General features: G+C 35.0%; 1 protein-coding gene across 1 annotated transcript in view; it reads left to right on the top strand.

Annotated features, from left to right (window-relative positions):
- The window catches only part of GPM6A (glycoprotein M6A), a 130,210-nt gene that overhangs the window by 54,563 nt on the left and 52,566 nt on the right, over positions 1–23,081 (top strand). Inside the window, exon 4 of the mRNA XM_075709036.1 lies at positions 3,810–3,818. Within this exon, the coding sequence (XP_075565151.1) occupies positions 3,810–3,818 (9 nt within the window). The remainder of the gene's footprint in view (positions 1–3,809; positions 3,819–23,081) is intronic.

The following is a 23,081-nucleotide window of genomic DNA, read 5'->3' as shown; positions in this document are numbered from 1 at the left end:
CCATAGCTGATTTGTATACCAGGATTTATTTAAGAACCAACTAGAACTTTTCCCCTACTTGATTACCTCACACTCTCACTCATATTGTCCCATTTGCCTCTGTCTCCCCAACACAACATTCAGCAGATCACAATTTCCCTGCATAGGGATTGCTGCTGGCCCAGGACGGTTGGGCAGAAGGTTGTACTGGTTCCTGAACTTCTTGTACTTAACCATCTTGGGCATTGTTAGCCAAGAACCCCAGGTGATGATAACATTTGTTTCCATCCAGCTGGCTGATCTCCTGGATCTTCTCCCACTTCCACGATCTTTCCTCCAGCCAGGATCTTCACCACCTTCTCTCCAGGCTCCCTTCTTTTTGTCTTCCTTTTCCTTCCACAACCCCAAGGTCCAAGACTTCCCAATCTAAGCAGCCAGTGTGCAGAAGCACAATGAGTGATCAGCATCCTAATTTGTGGTTCTGTCTTATGTCTCCACAAATTGGAAGATTTGGGACCTGCCACTTTTATACCAGCTGTTATAAAAATTTACAATCAGACAGTACTTGTTGCAGCTGGTAAATAGCAAACTTCTGCTTGACAGTTCAAAAATTCAATTTCTGACATTTAACCCTCCTACACACACATACCCAATTATCTGCCACCTGTTAGTGTTCTCAGTTTAAGCTGAAAGGTGTTTTTTTGCCTATGACAGGTGTTGATACTCAAGATATCTGCAGTTGTACCTCCTGCAGACCAACCCAGTCCCATACTGTTTGTAGCATCTCTGCCCTTCCCTAGAGCTGGATGATATGGAGGGGAAGAGACCTCCTAAAGTTCCTCTGAGCTTCAGTCTAAAGGTGTAATGATGTTGTAAAAGCAGGCGATGATATCAGACTTTTAATAACTGCATATGAAAGATTAAGACAGTTTTTGCCCTCATTAATGGACTGTGCAGAAAGTACAACTAAGATAGTTCACAGTATTATCAAACTATAATTTCATTTTTTTTTTTCCTTCTTTCACCATGTTAAGCAGTAGTTGATGAAACAAGGAAACTTTTACATATTTTGTAAGAATAATCAAAAGAACCAAAACTCATTTTTTTCTAGTGTCTTATAAATACAAAAATGTGCTTCTAAGTAAAATGTTGGGGTTTATCTTTTCATGTTATGTGAGAAATATGAAAATTTAATAAAACACTGGTTGTATGTTAATATTTTTCATTGACTTAGAGTAAGCAATCTTCATTTATCTCAGATGCAGTCTTTATATGGCACAGACATCCTTTGTGACATTTATAACTGCCCATGCTTGTTCGTTTGACAATGTGCACTTATACTGTGCATTTATAGATGTTTTGGAGCATCTATAAAAAAGAAAGATAGCTGATGTCCAAAGAATTATACAGAAGAGCCCAGTGACATCGAGTGTGTAATATCTTTGCCAGTATTTTTGGCAGTCAGCACTTCATTAGGAATCTCCTATTTATTCATAAGCTTTTTTTTTTTTTTTCCCCAAAACCACTGTACTATCACAGACTCCTGAATTCTAAATTTCAAGAAAAGATACTCTTACAGGAAGAGCTCGTACAAGTAGGTTGTGTTAAAGAGAATTAATATTCTGGTCATATCCCCAGTGACAGCTGAAGTGAACCCAGTCAAATGATTTGAGGCATAAAGCTGTGCTAGCTGCAGCTTGTCCATGAATTTAGTCATTAAGATATTGTATATAAAAGGTAGTAACTACTGCTTCTGCATTTTTATATATCAAGTATTGGAAGCTGATATATTTGAATAAATGAGCATGAAAAATGAGTAAAAATTTATTTATTTTAACAATGATCCAGAATTTGTCCAAATTATGCTTAGGTTGGTGTTCACTGACTGAAAAACTGATGCTTAACTTGCATTGTCTTCTACCTTTATTGATATGAGTAAAAGAACTTAAATATTTTTCCATGGAATTTCTATTTCATAAATTAATTACTAAATCAATATAGTACAGAAATATGTTTCTGATGTTTCTTTCTCTTCATTAATACTAAATATAAAACAGTTTATATATTTCAGAATTTCTATCACAGCTTGCCATTTACAGAGGCAGTTGAAGTTAAATGAATATGATCATGAGTAATTTCTATAAGTATCATTACTGTTCACATCTGTTTATGTGGGACAATAAAACAACTACCATTGCTAGGCAGATTCCTGAATACAAAATAAAACCCAAAATAATCCCCAAATTTGCTGATTACAATTTTGTTCTTCCTCATTGCCACTATTTGTGGTGGTCCCTAGTGAACACAAACATTTCTAAACTCTTTAGAAGGTTTATTTTGGTGTGAGGGATTTTGTTTTGTTTTGCTTTCCTACAGATTTCATTGCATGATATGCCACATGTCAGACAGGCACAAGCAGAGAACAAACATATTCAGGGAAACTTGTAGTTTTAGCAGTATCAGGGATTATTACCTGATATTCTCTGAAGCTTCTTTACAGCTCTATTTCCATTAACAAACTTGTTGCAGAAGTATAATGATGCCACATATATGAAGAGTTGACACTGTCAATGAAGCTGAAGCAACTGGCATCAAGTAGCAAAATACTCGCAGTGCATTGGGATCTATTCTCTGTTTCTCAGTATTTAGAGCGCGCTTAATCCCATTGTTGCCCTGAGGTTTCTTTTCAACATGAAAAGTTTCCAGAATAAAATGGCCTTGAGTCATGAGTGTGTGATATGGGGTTCTTTCCCACAGCTATGATTTTCAATTAATGGAAGGGGCATTTTGGCATTCACCAGGCATTCTATAGGTATAAAAAGATTCAAGCAAAATTGGCTGTTTTAACTCTGATGTGTATCATGTGAGTTTAGGTAGAAATGAATGGAGCAGTAAATGAAGGAGTTTGACACTGACTGGATGGCTTTTGGAGCAAAAAAATATTTCAAAATCCTCAGACTAAAATAGCCCAAAATATTACAGTGTTCCTACAGTTGAGAAAATATGTAGGGGTTTTTCTGACCGTTCAGGAGCTGTTTTCTTAAGTCCTGCTATGTATTTGCTATAGAGAAGGTAGTATTGTGGTTTATTGTATTTTACAAAGCGAAGCCTGAAGTCTGCAGCCTCAAGAAATGCACATATGATAATTTTCGTCTAGCATGTATTCCTCCTGTTAGAGAACTTTTTTAATACCCTGAAGTACAAATCATCCTGTACAAATCCATACTGTTTACGTACTATAGTGGTTTTGAGAGAGTTCGAAACCTCCTAGAAAGATCAGTAGATTCCTGAGTTGTGTGTATTACCAACTTGCAAAAACCCAGCCCATTCTCTTCCTTCCTATTGAAGGATTCTGTTTCTTCCTCTTCTATTAAAATAATAGATGCTTAGGTTTCTCCTCATTCAGCATTTTTCAACACATTTTTGCATTATTCTGCCAGCAGATTTCCCAGTAAAAATGAGAGTACAGCTGGAAAAATTCTCCTTTGTATTGAAGCCTTTTTCTAGGCTGCAGCTGTAGAGAGAGCTTAATAATGCAGCTCTTCCATTGGACCATTTCCTTGGACTGTGCAAGAGAAATTTTCTGCACTCTTTGACCTTCTGAAAATTCCCCTGGAAATGATTGTAGGTTCCAGATCTCGCCTTGCATTTAATGTGTATTTTTTGCAAACAAAGCTATTGCTAAAGTTTCAGTTGTTGCATCCTGGGTCTTTCAGGAGACATTAGAGGCTATAGCACCTTTGATATCCTCTATTAGAATATACCTGCCTTGGGACAATAAAGTAATGATGATTTTTTTATTTTTTTTTACACCAGCTCTGCATACATAGAAGGCCATTGTGGGGACTTCTCTCAGTTCTGATAGGCAAGATATTGATATGATTTGGAGATTAGAATAAACTAAATTTACCAGTAAGATCAGAAAACAACCTGGCTTTTATCTGTGTTACCTCACTGAATACAATAGATTAGTACTGGTATTAATGACTACAGAAATTGGCGGCATACTATTTGGAAGTGAAGATGGATGCTTTTTGTCTCTTTCAGTTTATACCTCTAATCTTGTTTTATGGGACAGCTGATGGAGAAAGAGAGCTTTGACACATCAAGAATCAGGTGTCAGGAAGCTGTTTATTTATGACACTTCAGCTATGGAAAACACAAGAGCTTTCCACACTCTGGCCTTCTTCAAAGTACTTTCAAGGCTTTCAGATATTTTGCACCAACCATGTGGAGGAACATTTGGGCACCTCAAATACCATTCTGCAGTAATTATAGGGAAAACTTTGAGGAAAAGAATTTTTTTGTTTTGTTTTATTGTAGCAATGACTTACAAGTAAAGAATAACAAGAGCAATGACCTTGCAAGCATTAGCTTAATCTTTGCTTAACTGAGAAGAAATTATATTCCTACAGAACATTCTTTAGCATTTTAAAATCAGGGAAGGTGTATTGCTGTTATGCTCAACCATGCTGTAGAATTAGTTATTTAACTGCTCTGGCTCTGTGTCTATAAGAATCCAGGAAAATCTAAAATTATTAATACGAAAATATTTTCCTGAATTTCAAGGAGTATGTGTTTGATTAGTGTAGTTACCCTAAATATTGTGTTTTATTGTTGATTTGTGAGGTCTTGGACACCCAGTTTTCCACACCAGTAATGTTCTCAATCAGTGGATGTAAAAATGCTGGCAACTGAAAATATTTGCATACTTACAGAAGTGTTTTAAACCTGAAAACTTGTTTAGTGACTCATTTACTCTTAGTAAATGGCTAGTGATGAAATGATGTCACATGAAGAGGGAGAACAAGCTGTGTGTTGTCTCTCTAGCTTTGCTTTTATCTTCCTAATTTGTTTTTCATGCCACACAAGAGTTTTGTATTTCAATTTGTTACTACGTAGTATGTCAGATATGTCTTAAATTTCATATACCTCATTACATAACTTCTGAGTTTTTTCAGCAGTAGGAGGTAGGACAGAGATTGTAACCAGGGAATTTTACGTAATTTTCACATTTAACAAGAAATGAGGAATTATAATAAATATGTATATATAAACAAATATGTACTTCATCATACTTGCAGATGAATGTAATTCTTAGAAAAAAGAAAGAAACCCAAAAACCCCCAGAAACCAAAACCCTATCTACAGCTGTGTAGGCCATGTTATGACCAACAGAACAGTTTTGAGCAGTAAACTCTTAAATCCTTTGGAAAAGCAGACAACTAAAGAAAAAAAATCTTCAAATCTACAGTTTGATTAAAATGTTGCTGTAAAGACTAAACTGAAATCAGATTTATGATGGAGGGTCAGGGTTGCTACAACTGGAAATCGATACAAGTTGAAATTTGAGCTAATTGCTCGGTTGTAAACCCTGAAATATCTTTAGGCCATTATCTTTAAAATCGATATCCACCCTACTGATCTCTCATAGTTACTCAGTAAATTTAGTGTTCTACTTCTGTAGAGGAGGACACGTGCAATTAATTGCCCAAAAGCAAATAGTATGTTAACCAAAATAGGGGAAGCTTTTCTTAGATCAATAAACCCTCTGGCATTTCCTTGCCAAAGTTATCAAGAATATAATTAAATCTGTCTCAACCCCTACGCTATTATTTAAGAGCACCATATCTTTTGAGGTCAGAACAATATTCTATTCTATATTCTATAAAGCATCCCAGTTGTCCCTGAGAACTTTCTCCTTGGCTGGAGAGTCAGTCACACAGACCCACTTTTAGCTTCACCTCAGGGCTTTGACATTTAACATGCAAATAAAATAAGTCAATAATCAATAAGGCAAATGAATCTTATGAAGAATAACATTTCTAATAAAGCCCTTTATTTGTAGGAGGAAAAAAAAACACTCTAGAATTATGGAGATGATAGTAAGAAAGGAATCTAAATAAGAGTCTAACTTGTACAAGACTTTGTGCTCTCTCTAAAATCTTGTACAGGCTATTCCAGATTTACATGCAAATGATGCATCTTACACTCAAGTGAACTCTGCAATGATCTGGCTTTGCAGTCATCAAGCACACAGATATTTTGTGGAAGAAATCAGTAGAAATCTTATAAGGAGCTGTCTCAGACTCAAACCATTACACAGAGATAATACTAAGAGAATAGAGAAAATTGGGTGGAATTTTGCTAAAGCTTTAGTACCAGACCATTGGCTGAAGACTAAAAATAACGGTCAGCTAAGCAAGCTCATCATTTAGTCTTGAATATACCAAATGCTGTCATCAAGAAAAAAAACAACAGTCTTCCATGTTCAGCTAAGGAAGAGCAAAAATTGTTGCTATCTTTAGAAGAAAGCTACTGTTTTATTTAGTACTGTTCTTTATAAACAGAAAAGAATAATGCCTATCCTTTTGATGTCTTCAAAACAAAATTTAAGACGCTATCACATTTATGTATGCCAAATAGGTCCCAGAAGACTACACTCTCTGCAAGCTTCCAAGACAGCTGCATTTCTGAAAGATGCTGACAGAGAAGACTCTGTCTTTAAACAAGTACAAAGCCAGAAGAAATTTCATAAATGATCTGAGGACATAATTTCCCCAGAAGTAGAGGATCCTGTTAACATGGCTCTATTATACTTGCCTTATGAATTCATCTTTTCAATCCTTAAAAGTTGCTCAGTAAATTGTTCCTTACAGATACATATTTTTGCTATAGCCATTCTTAGATTTTCTGTTAGGAATGTTACTGTGGTGTGGGTTTTTTTGGTTGGTTTTTTTTTTTTTGGTAAGATATGGAAAAATTATTTTAGTCATTGTTTTGTGCTGAGATACACATTTATTTTCTGAATGATGCTCTTACGTATAATTTTTAGTTTCTTTCCCTAGTAGAACCTGCTTGAATGAAGTATCCAAACCTTTAAAAATAAGACTCCCAAACACACACTGCACATGGCTTTGAAGTCAGTGTATGCTCATAAACATAGCTTTTGAGTACTCTGAATAAGTTACCTTGTTGACTCAAAATATATTTCCCCATTAAAAGCTTAAGTTGTTGCTAACAGCCAAAGCTGTAATTTAGAAATATCATTCTCATGAAAGTTGCTAGGGCATTATTTTTCTTTGCAGAAATAGCTCTTGACTTTTAGCACATATAATTCTAAAGAATTCTGAAGATGTTTATCAGTGCTCTATCAGGAAATGACCATGCATAAGAACGCATTTTGTCTGAATCCTTTATTTAGGATTAATCAGTTCTTTGTGTGCTGACATTCAGATTAAACAAAAATGTTTAACTTTCCTTATATTATTTGTAACTTAGAGCTCCTTGAGAGGGTGAAATTCAGCTACATGAACTTAGTTACAATGATTTTGTGATGGGCTATATGTGTGTTATATTTTGTCATAAGTAAATTACTCCCAAACAAGTTGTTGGGTTTGGGTTTGGTCTTTTTCTTTAAAACATTTGGAGAATGGAAATATGATTTTTGTTACTGCTTCTGAATTTCATCTGTTTCTTTCTGATACTGAATTTCACTTTTCTTTTCCTTCTTCCTCTCTAGACTTTTTTATAGTGTTGGGTCAGATCATGAACTCCTTATTAAAAGGGGGAACAGCAAACTTAGGTAGGGACATAAGTAAATGAGAGTACATATGAGCATGACTGGTAAATTCGCCTTTTTTTTTTTTTCCAAATACTTGTTATTTATGGGTCATCTGGAAATTTTGAAAGGTTGACACACATCAAAACAGGTATCATCACTTTTCTGCTTTTGATTCTCCTAATACTTTCATGCCTAAAGACTGATTTTGGATTTTTGAGAATTTCACAACTTAAAATACATGATTATTCAGTGAATTTTTCTGAATTAAGATTTTCAAAGCTTCCTTACAAATTATCTCTGACTAATCTCTAGTAATGTGCTACTCACATGGGGTAAATCTGTCAGAATAGACAAGGAAGCCTGCATGTCTCACTACCAGACCACAACAAATAATTAAAACAGTTAAAAGTGCTTTGCATACATATTTTTATATTTTTAACTTCACTACAAAATACAGGTTTTTAAGGGAGGTTTTGTACCAGATTTTTGCCATCAAAGTCAGGTTGTTACAAAGTAGGTTGACCAATTTTTCCTCCCCAAGGAGTATAATGATCTCATGACTCAGTTCTGACTGAACCATTACTCAGTGTATCAACGAAAATGAGCTATTTCTAGCTGTTTAGAAGTAGTAGGAAAGGAGGACCTCAAATCTTTTTCTTTGCAAATTTTTTTCAAACGTATGGTTTATGGATGTTGGGGTTTTTTTCCACTTTGGCTGGGTTCTACTTCATTCTTTGTCTTCTAAAGGCAAATTATTGACAGCAGTTTTAACCTGTGCTTCATTGGGAACAAATGCCTTGGCAACTGGCCATTGTAACAGATTTTCTGGGTGACATGCATATTCCATAGTGATCTTGCCAAAGCCTGGCGTTTCAGATAGCTTCCTTTTCAAGAGCAGGTGTTCATTTATTCCACATCATTCTGCAACCTTGGCAGATGAGATAAAATTCAGAACTAGTGAAAAAAACCTCGTTCATCCAGCTCCATAGAAAAAAATCCTAATGCTTGGAGCTTGAAGTAGAAAATCCAGAAAGAGGAAGAAGGGTGTGAAGTCGCCATGTAGCTGGGTGGGAATAGGGAAGGATGGTGAGTTATACTTGAAATTACTACCTCATTAACTTGTCTGGATCCTGCACTTTTCAAAGTATAATGGTAATAGTTTGCGTACACATTTATTAAGTAATTTATGTACTGATTGGGTTTGTCTGGACAGGAATCTTAAAGTATTAACAAAAGTCACTTTGCAGCCATTCTTCCATCCTTAGCAACACTGAATAAATAGTTGCCATTTGATTGCAATAGTTTTATTCTTTCTTAAAATAAATCTTACTGTGTCTCTCCTTTTCTTTTACTTTTAATAATCTTGACTTTACATGTAATTAAAACAATGTTGATAATGTAAACCATCAAAATTTGTCATTAATGCAAAACATAACCTACATGCATGAGATCTGATAGCAAAACTCTGCTTGAGAGCTAAATGTGTACTAAAAAGCCCCATATAAATAGGGAAAATATTCTTAGCCTGTTGCAGTTCCATGGAAATTGTACACTTGAGGGAGGTAAGTATTTGATGAGTTTCATACTGTAGTAAACTTTATTTTCCATTTACTTTGACTGCCACCATCTCTGTTCCCTTGCTTATAAAACAGTAGATGTATTTTTTCTTTAAGTATTCCTTCACTTTTGCATAGGCCATCTCAAACCAACTGCAGCAAACATTTTTGTCTTACACATTTCTTTATTTATCCCTTGGCCAGTGTAAATGTTTAAAAACTGTTTATCAGGCTTAGGTCAGAAAAATAAACAATTATAGCTTATTAAGTCTGCTGAGAGAGAAAATAAGGTTATTATTAAAGCTACAGTGTAAGTCTATAAAATCAAATTCAATTCAAGCCACCTAGCTGATCCACCTTCTCTGTGGACTGAAGACTTTCTGTGATGATTCAAAATCTTCTTGTCACAAGGATACAAGAACTAGCTAGATGTGTCCAGACGACCTATTGTAAATTAATGGTGCATTTAAAGGGAGGAAGAAATAAGAAGTTAAAATATGACTGCAGCTCTTGGAGACATCTCTGATGTTGCCTCGCAAAAAAAAAAAATCCTTAGGTATTCTCATCAGTATACACTGGAAATAATGTTGGCCAACAACAAAGTGGGTTCTTCAGGTGCATTATGGATCTTGTGTTGCTATGTGACAACACAGCTGCTTCACTGACCATACCTGAACTTACTGCAGTGTATATCTGTATGATTTAGAATTGCAGGAATTACTGTGATACAGTAATTTCCAACTGTGAACTTGAGCTGCAAATGCTTTAGTAGTCTTACTATTTGGGACATATTGGATGGTCACTTTTTTAGAAGATCTGAGCTGGGAACAGGCTTTCTACTCTCCAGGATTTGAGACTCCAGAAATTTTTTTAGCAAAGTAAAAGTCAAGTTCACAAAACCATGGAAAATCAGCTATAGTTTGTGAGAAGTAAATATCTACCTTCTGAAATATATTCACATCTCCACTTTGAATGTAACCACAAGGCAGTTCTCTGCATTTCTGTCATACTTTTCAGCAGACATTCCAGTCTAGAAATGACAGAAGAAAATTTTGTAAAGAAAATCTAATCAAAAGTAATATTCCTGCAAAATATTTTATTCCCATTGAACTAGCCTCTTTGGAATTCATTTTTTAAGAAAAAAAAAAATGCTGATCATCCTATCTCTTCTTGAAGAAAAAATTTTTAGTTATTTTTAGATTATCAGCAAGCCTGTAAGATTTCTTTAAAGGTTCAAGACAAAAACGTGTAGTTATAGTTATCAGCATCACACTAACACTGAGTTGCAGTAACATACTTTTTCTCCTACATTCTGGAATCTTTTTTTCTTGATCTGCAAAGCTGTAGAAAAAGACACTAAGTTATTACATATTTTGGACTGACTTAATTTGTCCTAGCATGCTGTAGGTTAATGTTACATAATTGAAAAAAAAATTGCTAAAGCACTTTGGTGTCACAGCATACAGGTGTGCACATGGATGATGGAGGGGATGGAATATTGTGAAAAAAATCATTCATACTAAGTACTCAAAATATGAAAATTATATTTTGAAACAAAAGAGCACTAAAAGATCTTTATTGGGTCTTTAACCTGACTGAGTTTAGTTAGTGGTCTTGGCACAAAAATTTTTTGGGGGAGAACATGGAATTATGTTTGAAATATTCTAACAAAGTTCTGTACAATACATATTAAAAGTATATGCATTCCTCAGTATTAGTGATATCTTTCCTGAGTCTTCCTTTCCATGATTTTTCCTGTGTTCTGTCTTCTTGTTAAGATGTTTTTCCTTCCTGAGTCTAAAGCAAGATGTACAAGCTTATGAGATCTTAAGCACAAGGTTTAATTAAAAAAAAAAAAAAAAGTGGCCTAAGAAGTTTCATAAAATTTAACTTACATTGTCTGGGTTTTGTCCCTGTTGTCCCACTACATATGTCTCCCATGTAAGTGCAGTTGTTTTTCCCTGCATCCCTGGCTGCTTCTTACTTTCTTCATAGCCCTTTTGTTTTCTTTCCATAGTACATTGGTTCAGGATATACGTAATCCATGGAAAACACTTCTGTAGCTAGGGAAGATAGCCAGGGATATTAGAGAAGCTGGGCACTGCAAATCTAGTTATGAGGGCTCTAGAGAGGAAAGAAGGGATCCTAGTTGAAAAACATCTGGGGTTAGGAGGAGGTAAAGAGCAGAGTACCTATGCTCTGACAGCTGGCTGTGATCAATCAAAGAGCAGTATTACTATCTTTATTCTACTGCAGGTAGGAGAAGCATTGACAATTAATCCTGCTTTTGGTGATAATATTTTTTTCATAGCTAAATCATGAAGATACATGTGTGTTTGCATTTTCATAGAGAAAATCACGGTGACCTATCGAGCCTGTGTTTCTCTTTTAGGATCTTTTTTAAGGTAATCTCATCTGCAAGTGTGTTCCTACTGTTGTATAAAGTACTAGAGTTTCAGAATAAAACTGAGTATTACTGGAGATTTATAATCCTAATCTTCTAGATTATCCAGCTCCCAGAGACTTTCAGTACTGTACATCTCTTTCTTACCTACAGTTGTCACACAAATGCCTATGGCTAAAACGCAGCACAGTAAAAGGCAAGAGTATAGATTTGGAAATGCAAACTGCAGAATGGAAATAGGTTCTAACATTTTAACTGATTTTGACAAGGGGTAAATTCATATTTTGTGGCCAATGTCACTATAAGTTTGTTTTTAATTTACTGAGACGATGTTGCATGTTTTTTGCTAGAAGATTCTTAAAACTTCTGGGTTTTTTTTCTACACAAGAGAGCTCACAGCACATCAGCTTTTTCTAGTTGCTTTGCTTAATATTTGGAACCTCTTAAAGATAGAATTTATCTTGAAACACTGTTTTACATATCAGTAGTAATAATGGTTCTGCAATTTTAACACTTCTGCTCCAAATTGTGACTTAAGACGTCAGCTTTGTGTTTGTTCCAGTTGGTGTCATTGTTTTACTGATCTTGTTTTCACCTGACTTTTGCATTAGGATTTGTCTTGTCTTTGTAACACCAGTGCATTGATGACTGCAGAAATAGTAGTCTTCTCATGAGGACCTGTAATAAGCTGTTGGTGACCTTTAACTTACCCAGTCTCTGCTGGATAGTAATCAGCTGAAGATTTTCTTTATCCCTCACAAAAGGCATTCCTTGAGGTCTCCAGAACACAAACCAGAAATAATATCTATTAGCCTTTTTTTGTGTGACCAGGCGAATAAAACTTACATATATGTTTCTAATCAGGCACTAGAATTCTTCTGCTCTTCTTTGAAAAAAAGTAGGTGAATAAAATTTTGTCTTGGAAAAAGTAAACTGGAATATATTTGATGCTTTTTGAGGCCCATGTGGCATTGGACACCAGCATAATAGCTGTGAGAGGCCTTCCAGGCTGGGAATCTGTATGAATGACAGCATACCTTAACGCTGCACCATAAATAAATATCATACCAGACTCCCAGGCCCTGCACTGGCTGTTTACTCTGACAAAAATTACATATGGAGCAGAACATGAACAAACGTTTTGGTGATACTTAACTATCATAACTTTAGGTGTGTGGGAGTGGGCATCAGATGATGAGCTGTCGTCATTTTGTTAGTGTAATTTTGAAGCCCATTGAGCCAGCACAGTTCTTCAGAAGCCTGCTGGTAGGAGTCTTTGAAGCAGTAGTAAGGTTTAAAACAAAACAAAACAACAAAAAACCTTCCATCAGCAGAGCTGCAAATTGGTCCATGCTGAAATACCATCTGCTCTCCAAAAGAATGGATTTTTACTAGAATGCAGTATGTTTGGCTGAAGATGCACCCTGCCGTGTGTTTTGCAGTTTTCCTTTGTTGTACTTGCCCTACCACATTAGATACTTTCTGAAGCCTTTAACTTATTTATTAATGTTAGTTGAGTGGATCTGAAATGTATACTTGCTGTCTGAAGGTACACCTAAGTTTTAGAAGGATTCTTAGGTTCCTTATCATCATCATCTAAAGTATTATATTGACCTTTTCATGTCTTTTTAGAGTGATTTTCCTCAGAAGATACTATTCGAGAAAAAAAGAAGTCTTTTAAGGTCATTCGGATGAGCTCATATAAACATACTGCCATTTGTGCTTTGTGGAAGTGAGCAGTTTTCTGTCATTAGAGGAGGTACACTTGCAGATTCACTAAGATTTTTTTTTACCTAGCTTACTGTAACGTGTTGACACTTGCAGATGATGCCTTAAAAAAGAAGGAAAAAGGAGTGTCCATTTCATCTGCATTGCCTTGGATTTTGTGTTACCTGGTTTCTTGGTTTACTTGAGGACTCCTTCAGTTTGGTCTATGTAACTAGTGTGAGATTTTGACTTCACTCAGACTCTGCAATAATCTGAAAAGCTGGCTCAACTCGTAGTGGCCTGACTTTTCAGATTTCCAAGTCTGATGAATAAATGTTGGTAGTGTTTCCCACACAGAAAAGCAATTTTTTTTTTTAATGTATATTTTTGGCTATCTAAACCTTCTCTAGGTGTGTAAAATTGAAATAAGGATAAGCAAAAGCATATGAGAAATTATGTAACCATAAAAGAAAGATGTTGCCTCTAGCTTCTGTATGTGTCTGCATGCTCAGTATGGAAGCTAATCAGTAATGTCTGTTTAGAGTCTGTCTTTTGGGTGTTATATTTAAGGTAATTTTCGAGCATTGCTGGTACTCTAAATATTTCGCCTTTAATATACTCAGTAAGTGCACAGCTGCCTCCCTGACCATGCATCCTGTAGCCACACTGAGATTTGCCCACCAGGAACTGTCTAGCTATTCAAAAAGCAGCTCTGCTCACAGTGTTCAGTGAGTTTTGTGAGCTGCGCAAGGGAATCATTTACTGCAAATTGATTTTTTTTTTTTTCCTCATCATGTCTTTGGATGAATTCTGCTAGGCCAGGATGCAGATGAAATCCCTGCAGGCAGCTGAATTCCTGTTCCCTGTGCTAGTGGCTGTAACCTAGCCTGATTACAATTAATCCATGATTGAAAAGCAATTGGCAAAAAGCTTTCTGAGATTGCATGTAATGTGCTGATATGCTCCCTGAATTAAAATGGAATTGAATATCAGATTCCGTTTTTTATAAGAATGCAGTGGAGTGACTAACAGTGATCTGAGCATAATTTTGGAAATTTCCCATAAAACTTATCTGCAGCATGTGGAATTAGAGTCAATTATAGTTGTTACAATAGCAGTTAGAACGCTTTTCATAGTGATCCCTGATGATGATTGCCTGCAGCATATACAGCTCTGAAATCTTCATGTAGGGAAGAGATCACTGGCTTTGGAGACAACTTTCATGCATTCTTCTGCACTCAGGTGCTGTTAGATTTGGCTGTATGTAATGAAAAAGGCTAAAGGATTTGTCTTTAGTAAAGTGGGGAAACAGCATTATAAATCCGTACCAACAGTGTTGCGATGTTATCAAGCGAAGTGTGTATAATTCAAATACTTTTATCAAAACATTTTATGCGTGAGTTATTTGCAGTTTACTCACATTCGTATGTCTTAGCAAACAGCGAAATTTGTAACTTTCCATGTTGGATAATATCCTATCCATAAAATGGAAATTCCTAAATCAACATTGTTTAAAAAAATTAAATAAAAAACTTGTGTCCTGGTTTCTGTTGTCTTCTATGACATCTGGTTACAAACTCTCATCAAAATGTGAATGCCATTAACTTGCATTTTTCTCTTACGTGTAGTTAATCAGAATAGCTAGAGTTCACTTAAAATTCAGTATGTTACCCTATTTCATTTCACATGCATTTTTGGTCTGCAAAACAGCTCTCTTCCGAATCCTTGAGTACCTCCCTATATGATGTTTAGGGCTCTCAGTTTTTTTCTGTATTGCACATTCAGAGAAGAGATAGTCCATGTACTTGGCAAGTGAATCAGAATAAGCTTGTCTGGGATCCTGCTAATATATGTAATTACAAATGAAAAGTTCAGTACTCTTCAAGTACCTCCAGGCAGAACGGGTAATGCAAGAGGCAAAGGAGCAAGGATATCTTAATCTTGATACTTGGTTTAGAAGAAGTCATGAGAGAAAACCAGGAATGGATAATTACATAATGAACCAAAGTTTGTCCCTGTCTTGTTTTCTGAATGTTTTAAAACACAAGGAGCATGAGTTGGGCATTCTGTATACAACTTTTCTATCCTGAAACAGCTGAAGTTTTGAAATGTCAGTCTCTTGTATGAATTGTTAATTATAAAATTATAATTGTTAATTCAGAGAAATCACTTGGCTTTATTAAGAAATTCTCTGTGTGTATTTTATTTTAATTTTGGCTTTATTTAAATATTCTTTAATATAAAGATAATTTTAAAAGGAAAAATAGCTTAAATTCAGGCATCTATTTGAAAATGCTAAAACATTTAAAAAAACCCAACCAAACAAAATCTTTGAAAAATCTGTGAAAATCGTAATTTCCCTTCCAACAGATTGGTTTTAATGAACAACATTTTCAGGAATGGCTGGGGGGGTTGGGGGTGAAAACATTGCTCAAAATACCTCTTAAGGTAGTCAAAATTCCTTCTTGCCAGACTGTAGAGCTCTGTGCAGCTCCTCCGCTACCTCAAAAAGAAGTCTAGTGGCAGCCAAAATAGATGGATTCTCTACTTGCAGTTTATATGGATGATATTAGGTCACAAGAGTGGCTGATTCTTCCATTTGCAAAATTTTATCTGTATTGCAATCGTGGGTATCCTGACTGTGGCCTCTTATCACACTGCAGGCAGCTGTTGGGTGCAACACAGCTTTGTTCTCATACGTAAGTGGGGAGTTTCCTGTGTAACTGTGGGTGAAGGTCTGCGCCTGGAGTAATGATGTTGCAAAGGCATACGTGAGATCCCAGACAGAAGGGATCATCTTTGCATTCCCAAACATAGACATAATTGCCACAGACATAAAAGTTGATACAGTGGAAAAGACAAATTCTTCAGTTGCTTTTTTAAAAAAACAGAGTTTAACCTAAATTAAGTTGCGAAAATACTTATGGATAAGTATGGTATGGATACTTATAGATACATATCTTTTATGTTAACAGATTTTTTGTTCTTCAAATGTGCTTGCCTTTGTTTTGATTTTTTTGTCTTAAACCTTTTTGTCTGTTGACCTTTTCACTTCTGTATTTTTTTAGTTCCCAGGAGTAAAATATATCGCTCTTAGCACAGTCTTACAATGAAGCAATGAAGACACTGTACAGGAGCTCAGTAAGACTTCCTGAGACTGTGACCTTTTTTAAATACTAAAAGGCTTACTTCTGGAGATAACTGTGCTAACCTAATTAAATTAGTGCAAAAAGCTGCAATGGATTAATTTTAACAGCTTCAAGTTTAAAAAAAATAGTGCTTTATAACTACTGTGACATTAATTTTAGTGTAAAAATTTTCATGTTTTCCTTTCCTCTAAAAAAAAAAAAAGAAAAAAAGACTCTTTTTAATAAAGTTAGACATAATGGTAAACTATCAAATAGGAGTTAATGCTATTCAGTTCATGTTTACGGAATGAGTAAGGGGACTTATGAATTGAAGATAATAAAATGAAAACAAATTTAATATTCAGCAAGTAGGATTTGACCATAGTCACCATGGGACTTATAACAGCAATGTTAGGTAAAAATCACTGCTGTAAAAAAGACAAATGTCTGTTATTTGTATGGTAATAACAACTATGTGTTCCTAAAGCAGCTGTTGTTCACTTTCTGTAGTGACCTTGCTTTAAATCACCAGCATATTTGATCAGATAATATATTACATTAGAAAGCTTTTAAGCTCAAACCTTTTGAGAGTATGAGAAAAATCATCTGTATCTCAAAGACAGACTGGCACACTACCTGGAACTTTTCTTTGGTTAACCATAATAAAATAATTACAAAACTTTTAAATAAGGAAGATCCAATATAAATCCTGCATATTATAAACAGAATTTAAAAGACTTTATTGTCACTGCCAAAGCCCTAATACTTTTGTGAAATTTTCTTTTGAACTTGTTTTATTATATCTATAGTTTCTTTCTAAGTATGATATATTGGCTGCTTGATTTTTGCTTTGTTTTGTTTGATTTCTATTTCTGGAACTGCTTCAGTGAAATAATTTACAGGAAGGTGGATATTTTTGGCTGTGAAATGTGAGATTAGAGAGCATACCATCACAGTGGTGTAACTGTGAAGAGCTACAGAGCTCTCCTGCTGTAGAGCAAACCAGCAGAACAGGAGATATGTGATAAATGAGAGCTAGTCATCATGGATGGTGGCTTCTGTGCAATGCTTTCTTATTTCAGTAATGCCTTGTCTTTTTCTATTTCATGTATAATGTTCCCTTTCCTGGGTATTTGGAATTTGGGAAAAAAAAGAAAAGTTGTAATAACAAAACATTCTAAAGCCAGCACAAACCATACTCAACTACTGCAGGCATTTCCCACTTTAAAGTTAGACAAGGGCATTAGAAGATTCAACTGGTGGAGGATGAAACTAGATCTACTCAGGCTATCAGTATACTGCTGAGTTTCATGCAGTCTTGCAATTTCATATTTTGAACAAATTACCTGTAGATATGTTTCATTCTGAATCATTTGAAATCTGTAAGTTAATACTTGATTTCTTTCTAAAAAGCTATTCAACTGTAAGTTACAGTCTTAATGCAATTTTAGGTAAGGGTTAGGTTGTATAGGAGGTATATTGACTTCTTGTAGTTGGTCTTGTTTAGCCTCATAATTGATAATTAAAAAAATATTTGTAGTTGTCAGTCATTATTAGGACAAAAATGTTAAATGGAAGCTTTACTTTTATTTTTTAGCATGTTTCCCACTTTTTATTGCCTTTGCTCTTTCACAGATCTTTTCTTGCTTTTTCATGTGCCTGTCTTAAAAGTTGTTCCCTAACCTTAGATTTCTGGGAGGAAAAAAAACCCCTGTGATGCATAATAATTGTATTTCACATTTAGTGCTCTTGAAGAACTCTTTGCAGTGTTACCTATTACTGTCTCATCCTTCAGCTTATCTTAGCTAAGAAAATAAGCCTTGCTTCTAGTTCAAAAGGTTCAACCAAGCAGAGAATCAGCAGGTAATTCTTATTTTGTGCAGCAATCATTCTTCCAAAAAATTAATTTTTTTTTCATTTAAGAAAGACGTAGTGGCAAAAAAAAATATAAAAGGGGAAGGGGGCAGGATATCTAAATAGAAAAGGTATTAAGATTTACTAGTGACTTTCAGCATCTTATCTAGATTGAGTTTTGAATAAACTATAAACTTTAATGAAAATAATTATATCTAAGTATCTTACCTATGAACCTTTGTGAAACTAGAAAGAAAACAGTCTTCCATGGCAAAGCAGCAGTTGAGTAAGACTAGTATGAAACATGGTTTCAGAGTCAGTGTTCTTGAAATGGAATTTTGTTGTTTGCCTCTCATATATTAGTTGTAAATGTCTTTTATTATTTTAATATACAAGAATAAATGCTTTTTCCACTTTATGTAGAGAATGAAAATGAAGTGCATGCTTAATGAAGATTGATCTTTCACTAGATTCTAATCTGTCTCGTTGAGAGTAATTTTCCTTGATACAATTATTCATTCCTTTACTCTAAAAATTATCACTTTGCTGAATACTTGCGGAGATTTCTGTTCCTGCTGGAGTCAGAAATAAATGATGTTTAACTGTAGTGGGCAATAGTTTAGGTTTTGAATATATGGTAGAAGCCAATAGAAGTTGGCTACTGCTGCTGTTCCTGTTCAAAAGAAATACATAACTTGAGATCTTGGTAGAATGAAAGGTAATGACTCACTTCCAGTAAAAAATTTTCAGTTTTATGTCATTAAGATTATTAGTTGTAAGTCCAAGGAAGTATGTAATTTAGTGGTCCACAGAGACTTTGCTTATGACCTGTATCTTTAAAGTTGTTATCAATGAAAAAAGTGAATGTATAAATTTACACTGACTGAGTAAATGATACCTTTAAATTGTTTATTCTAAGTTCGTTAACAAACACTTCTGTTTCTGTTTTATTTATGTCTGCAAAACTACTTATTGATAGATTCATAGGTTTGTGTTTTTAAATGGGATTAAGGGGTTAATTACTGTATAGAGAAGTCTGAATAGTGCATTTTAAAGTGTTATACATATTCACATACATATTTTGAAAAAATATACAAGACGGCATTCATTAGCTTCATGGAACAGCCTTCCTTGTAACTGGTCAAGTCATGACTGCATTATTCAGATCATCCTGAAGGATGATGACTGTCTGCCCCATCATTGTCTATTTTTTCATCTCTTTTGCTTTCTGAGGTGTTGAAATGACAGTCATATAAAGTTATCCAATGCTTCCATTAAAAGATTATGGTTTTATTTCCAAGAGGAAATATTCAGAATATTCAAAATTTCAGATTGAAGCTTTCTATAATCCTTCTTTTTTGTGCTACTTTAGTTGAAATTATTCTACCCTTTTGGGTAATAAATACATACGACAACCTGTGCATGTCTGTTTCATTGAGGAGTATCTCAGTGCCTTGGAGAGGGGTGGTGGAATTAGGTAGCTAGAAAAAGGATGGGGGAGAAGAGGGAGGTGACGCTGTGTTCCCACTGCTTATCCCCCAGAGCAGATGAGCTTGCTCCTTGCCAGCTTTGAAGAGAGCAAGCTAGAGTTTCTACTTTGGTGGTTTCTCAGGCCAATAGGTGTTCAAGGGAATAAGAGTAGCCAGGAGGAGGACAGCCTGAGGGTAGCAGGAGCAGATGAAGTCAAAGAGAGGCTTTTGAGATAAAAGTGATGTAAAACAGGAGGACATAGGATCTGAAGTGGCATATGATATAGAATAAAGAGCAAGGGGTTTGTAATGCCAAGTAAAAGAAAAATGTAATTGCTATCATATGCAAGAGCCCAGGATTTTTGAGGTCTAGAATTCTACTGCTATCAGCTAACAGCTGTACAACCGACACACCCTATCCGCTTCAGTAGTGGGAAGATTTGTAAGGCAAAAGAGATCATTTAAGGCAGCTGAATATTTGGTATTTTATTCATATACTTGCCACTATGTCCTGCACAGCTGCTGGAAAATTTCCTGAGATCAAAGTATTCACAACTTACCCCTAATTGTATTTTTGTTATTTCTGAGTGTTAAGTACACGCTACTGGAAATGACAAAAGTGAAGTGTGTTTTGATTACATAAAGAGCTATATAAATGTAAGTATTCTGAGAAATCATATTAATGTTATTTTGAGTACCAAACTGAAAAGTCACTTGGCAAATAACCTGTTTGTTTCTCTGTTCCACCACCTGAAAAAAGGAGGATGCTACATTCTCTAAAATTTATGTTTAAAACCGTAAATACCTTTTAAATATGTAAGAGGTTTGTAGAACATTCTGTTAAACAGATGAATGCACAGAAGATTCATGGAGCAATGTTCTCTGAGTTTGCAAGATTTGGACAATGCACTAAAAAAAGATGTGGCTTAAAGCCCAGTGTAACTCAGCCTATTTGTGAATGAGAAAAAATTACCTCAGAACTACGTTTCAGTACATTTGGGAGAAATAGCTCTGCTCCAGGCTGAGGAGAAGGATTGAGGGATTGATTCTATGAACTCTAGGTGAGAGGGATGGAAAGGATACTTATTTTCTAGTTTTATGATCCATGGCATGACGTTGTCATTTGCTTTACAATGAGTAATAAAAGTTGCACAGAATTAGTGTTCTTACAAACTGTTATTGTTTCCAGCAGATAAAAAATGTAATTAAAAACATCAATAATAGTTTCAATCATCATCTATGCATTATTGATACATATAATATGTTTATGACCTATTTATTAATAATAATGAATTGTTAATTTATTTAATGTACAAATCTTAGTTATATGATATATATAAAGTATTTGTAATGGGCAAAATATTTTAATTAATTAACCAAATTCTTCTTTATTTGTATCACATTTGTGCAGCTAGTTTGTTTCATTCCTGTCCCTTTGGCTTTAGAATGATTTTGAAGCTGACAAATGTTGTCTGTGTTGTTAAATCAGCCAGCAGGTTTCTTCAAGATTACAAAGATTGACTGTGTTTTGCCTGACTGATTTGTATTTCAGGCAGTAACTGCTCTGTGTCAGTAACTTTAATACTTACTAACTGCTAGATTAAGATTTGTCTTATTAAACAGCAATAAACCTAATGTACTGAACAGTATATAACAGCTAATCACAACACAGTTTTCTGTACATTGTCATAATCATCAGTGTCCCACAAATAAGAGTATTCATTTGTGTTTGTAGTTTCTTTCAAAGGTGTGAATGTGTAAATTTTTGCATGTATATACATAAAATATTTTAATTAATACTATGTCTGGAAAAGTTGCATTAGTTTACATTGCAAACTATAACAGTACCTGTAAAAAGAGAGAATCTTCTCAAGCATGTACAGAACCCCCTTCTAACGTTTTCAATTAATAATCAGCTCTTCTCTCACTGGAGGCATTACCCACTTGGACATGGATAAACAAAACCAGCATGGGCATTTATAAATATCACATATGTAAAGTCTTTTATACAAATGTGAAACAGTGAAGGTGTCATGTGTTTAAAATTTGGTAAGAAAAGTCCAAGCCAGATTGTGTCCACTTTTACAATTGTTCTTATATAGCACAGATAGCTAGGGTCTGCTTCTTATTAGGTTTTGCAGCTACTTCTGCAATACAACTGTCAGACAATATAAGCAGCCTTAAGGAACAACAGCAAAGATGGTGGCTGTCAGGGATAAAAGGGCAAGGAGATGGGAAATGTTTCATAAGGAGCTTGACACACCAAGTAGTAAAAAAAAAAAAAAAAGATATTGGCCTAAAACCATCCCTAAACTACTACTGTTTCCTCTCAGTTATATTAGTGGAAGTTAAATGTTTAAATGTTTTCATAGATGTTAACCAAGAAAACAATGAATTCAGGTATAGGGTGAGCTGTACTATTTGGAAATAATTGCAGTGTGATGTCACCTGGTTCTGGCTATCTGCCTCATATTCTGCATATTTTATTGAGTTTACAGTGTTAATTTGATTTTAAGTTGACGAGACAAGCCACATGTTTGTAGCCAAGCACATGCTCAATACCTTCATAAATGGAGCCTTCTGTAGGCACCTAAATAGTAACTAAGCCAACTCCTTTGACAAGCTGAGAGATGTGCAGCCAGGAGCTTTTGCTTAAATTAGTTAGCATTACAATTGACAGGGTTGGGAAAAGTGACACTGATACCTTAAAGGAAGCATACAGCATGTAGTATGATTATTTACATGTCCATCAAAGACAAAGAACAAAAAAATAAAGTGATGAAAAGAAAGGCTAGTTTCCTGTCCGATTGGCAAAGAGAATGAGGCATTTTGCTTTAAAAAAGTAGTTCCAGTCAATCCAAGATAGCTTCCCTGTGTTGCTGAGAGTTATGGAGTAGAAAAGAGATGCAGAGTAGCTCTTTGGGATGTTGTGCAGCCTCTGCCAAAGCTTGGACTTTACCTTCCCTACCTGAAATCGAGACCTTTGATCATGACTCATCATGAGACTACTGCAAAGCCACTGGTTCCCTGCTGTCATAATAGCTGAGATAGGCATTCTGCCAAAAGGTACTAATCGGGTGGATTGCTTCATGGTACTCTTTTTTAATGTATGATATTTAGCAATTCTCATTGTTCATTAGAAAGTTATCCAAGTTCAACAAATACTTTGGCAGAATACTCTGGTGCAACAGAGGAAGTCAACAAGCTATTTGATCATTGATAAAACAGTACAGTCCAGTATGACAGAATATGAATTTTTGTACTCCCAACATTGCTTATTGCTGAAGTATGACCAATGAAAGATGGGATGAAATTATTGTATGTGCTGGTTAATTCAGATTTACTTTTGTAGATATATTCAACAGATAAATTTTTAATTTCATTCTGTTCCATGCTGGACATCATAACAGAAGTGTGTAT

The sequence above is a fragment of the Pelecanus crispus genome, chromosome 4, assembly GCF_030463565.1.
Source record: "Pelecanus crispus isolate bPelCri1 chromosome 4, bPelCri1.pri, whole genome shotgun sequence".
NCBI classification, from domain to species: Eukaryota; Metazoa; Chordata; class Aves; order Pelecaniformes; family Pelecanidae; genus Pelecanus; species Pelecanus crispus.
The sequence above is the reverse complement of the archived record's forward strand: the minus strand, read 5'-3'. Positions and strand labels throughout refer to the sequence as shown.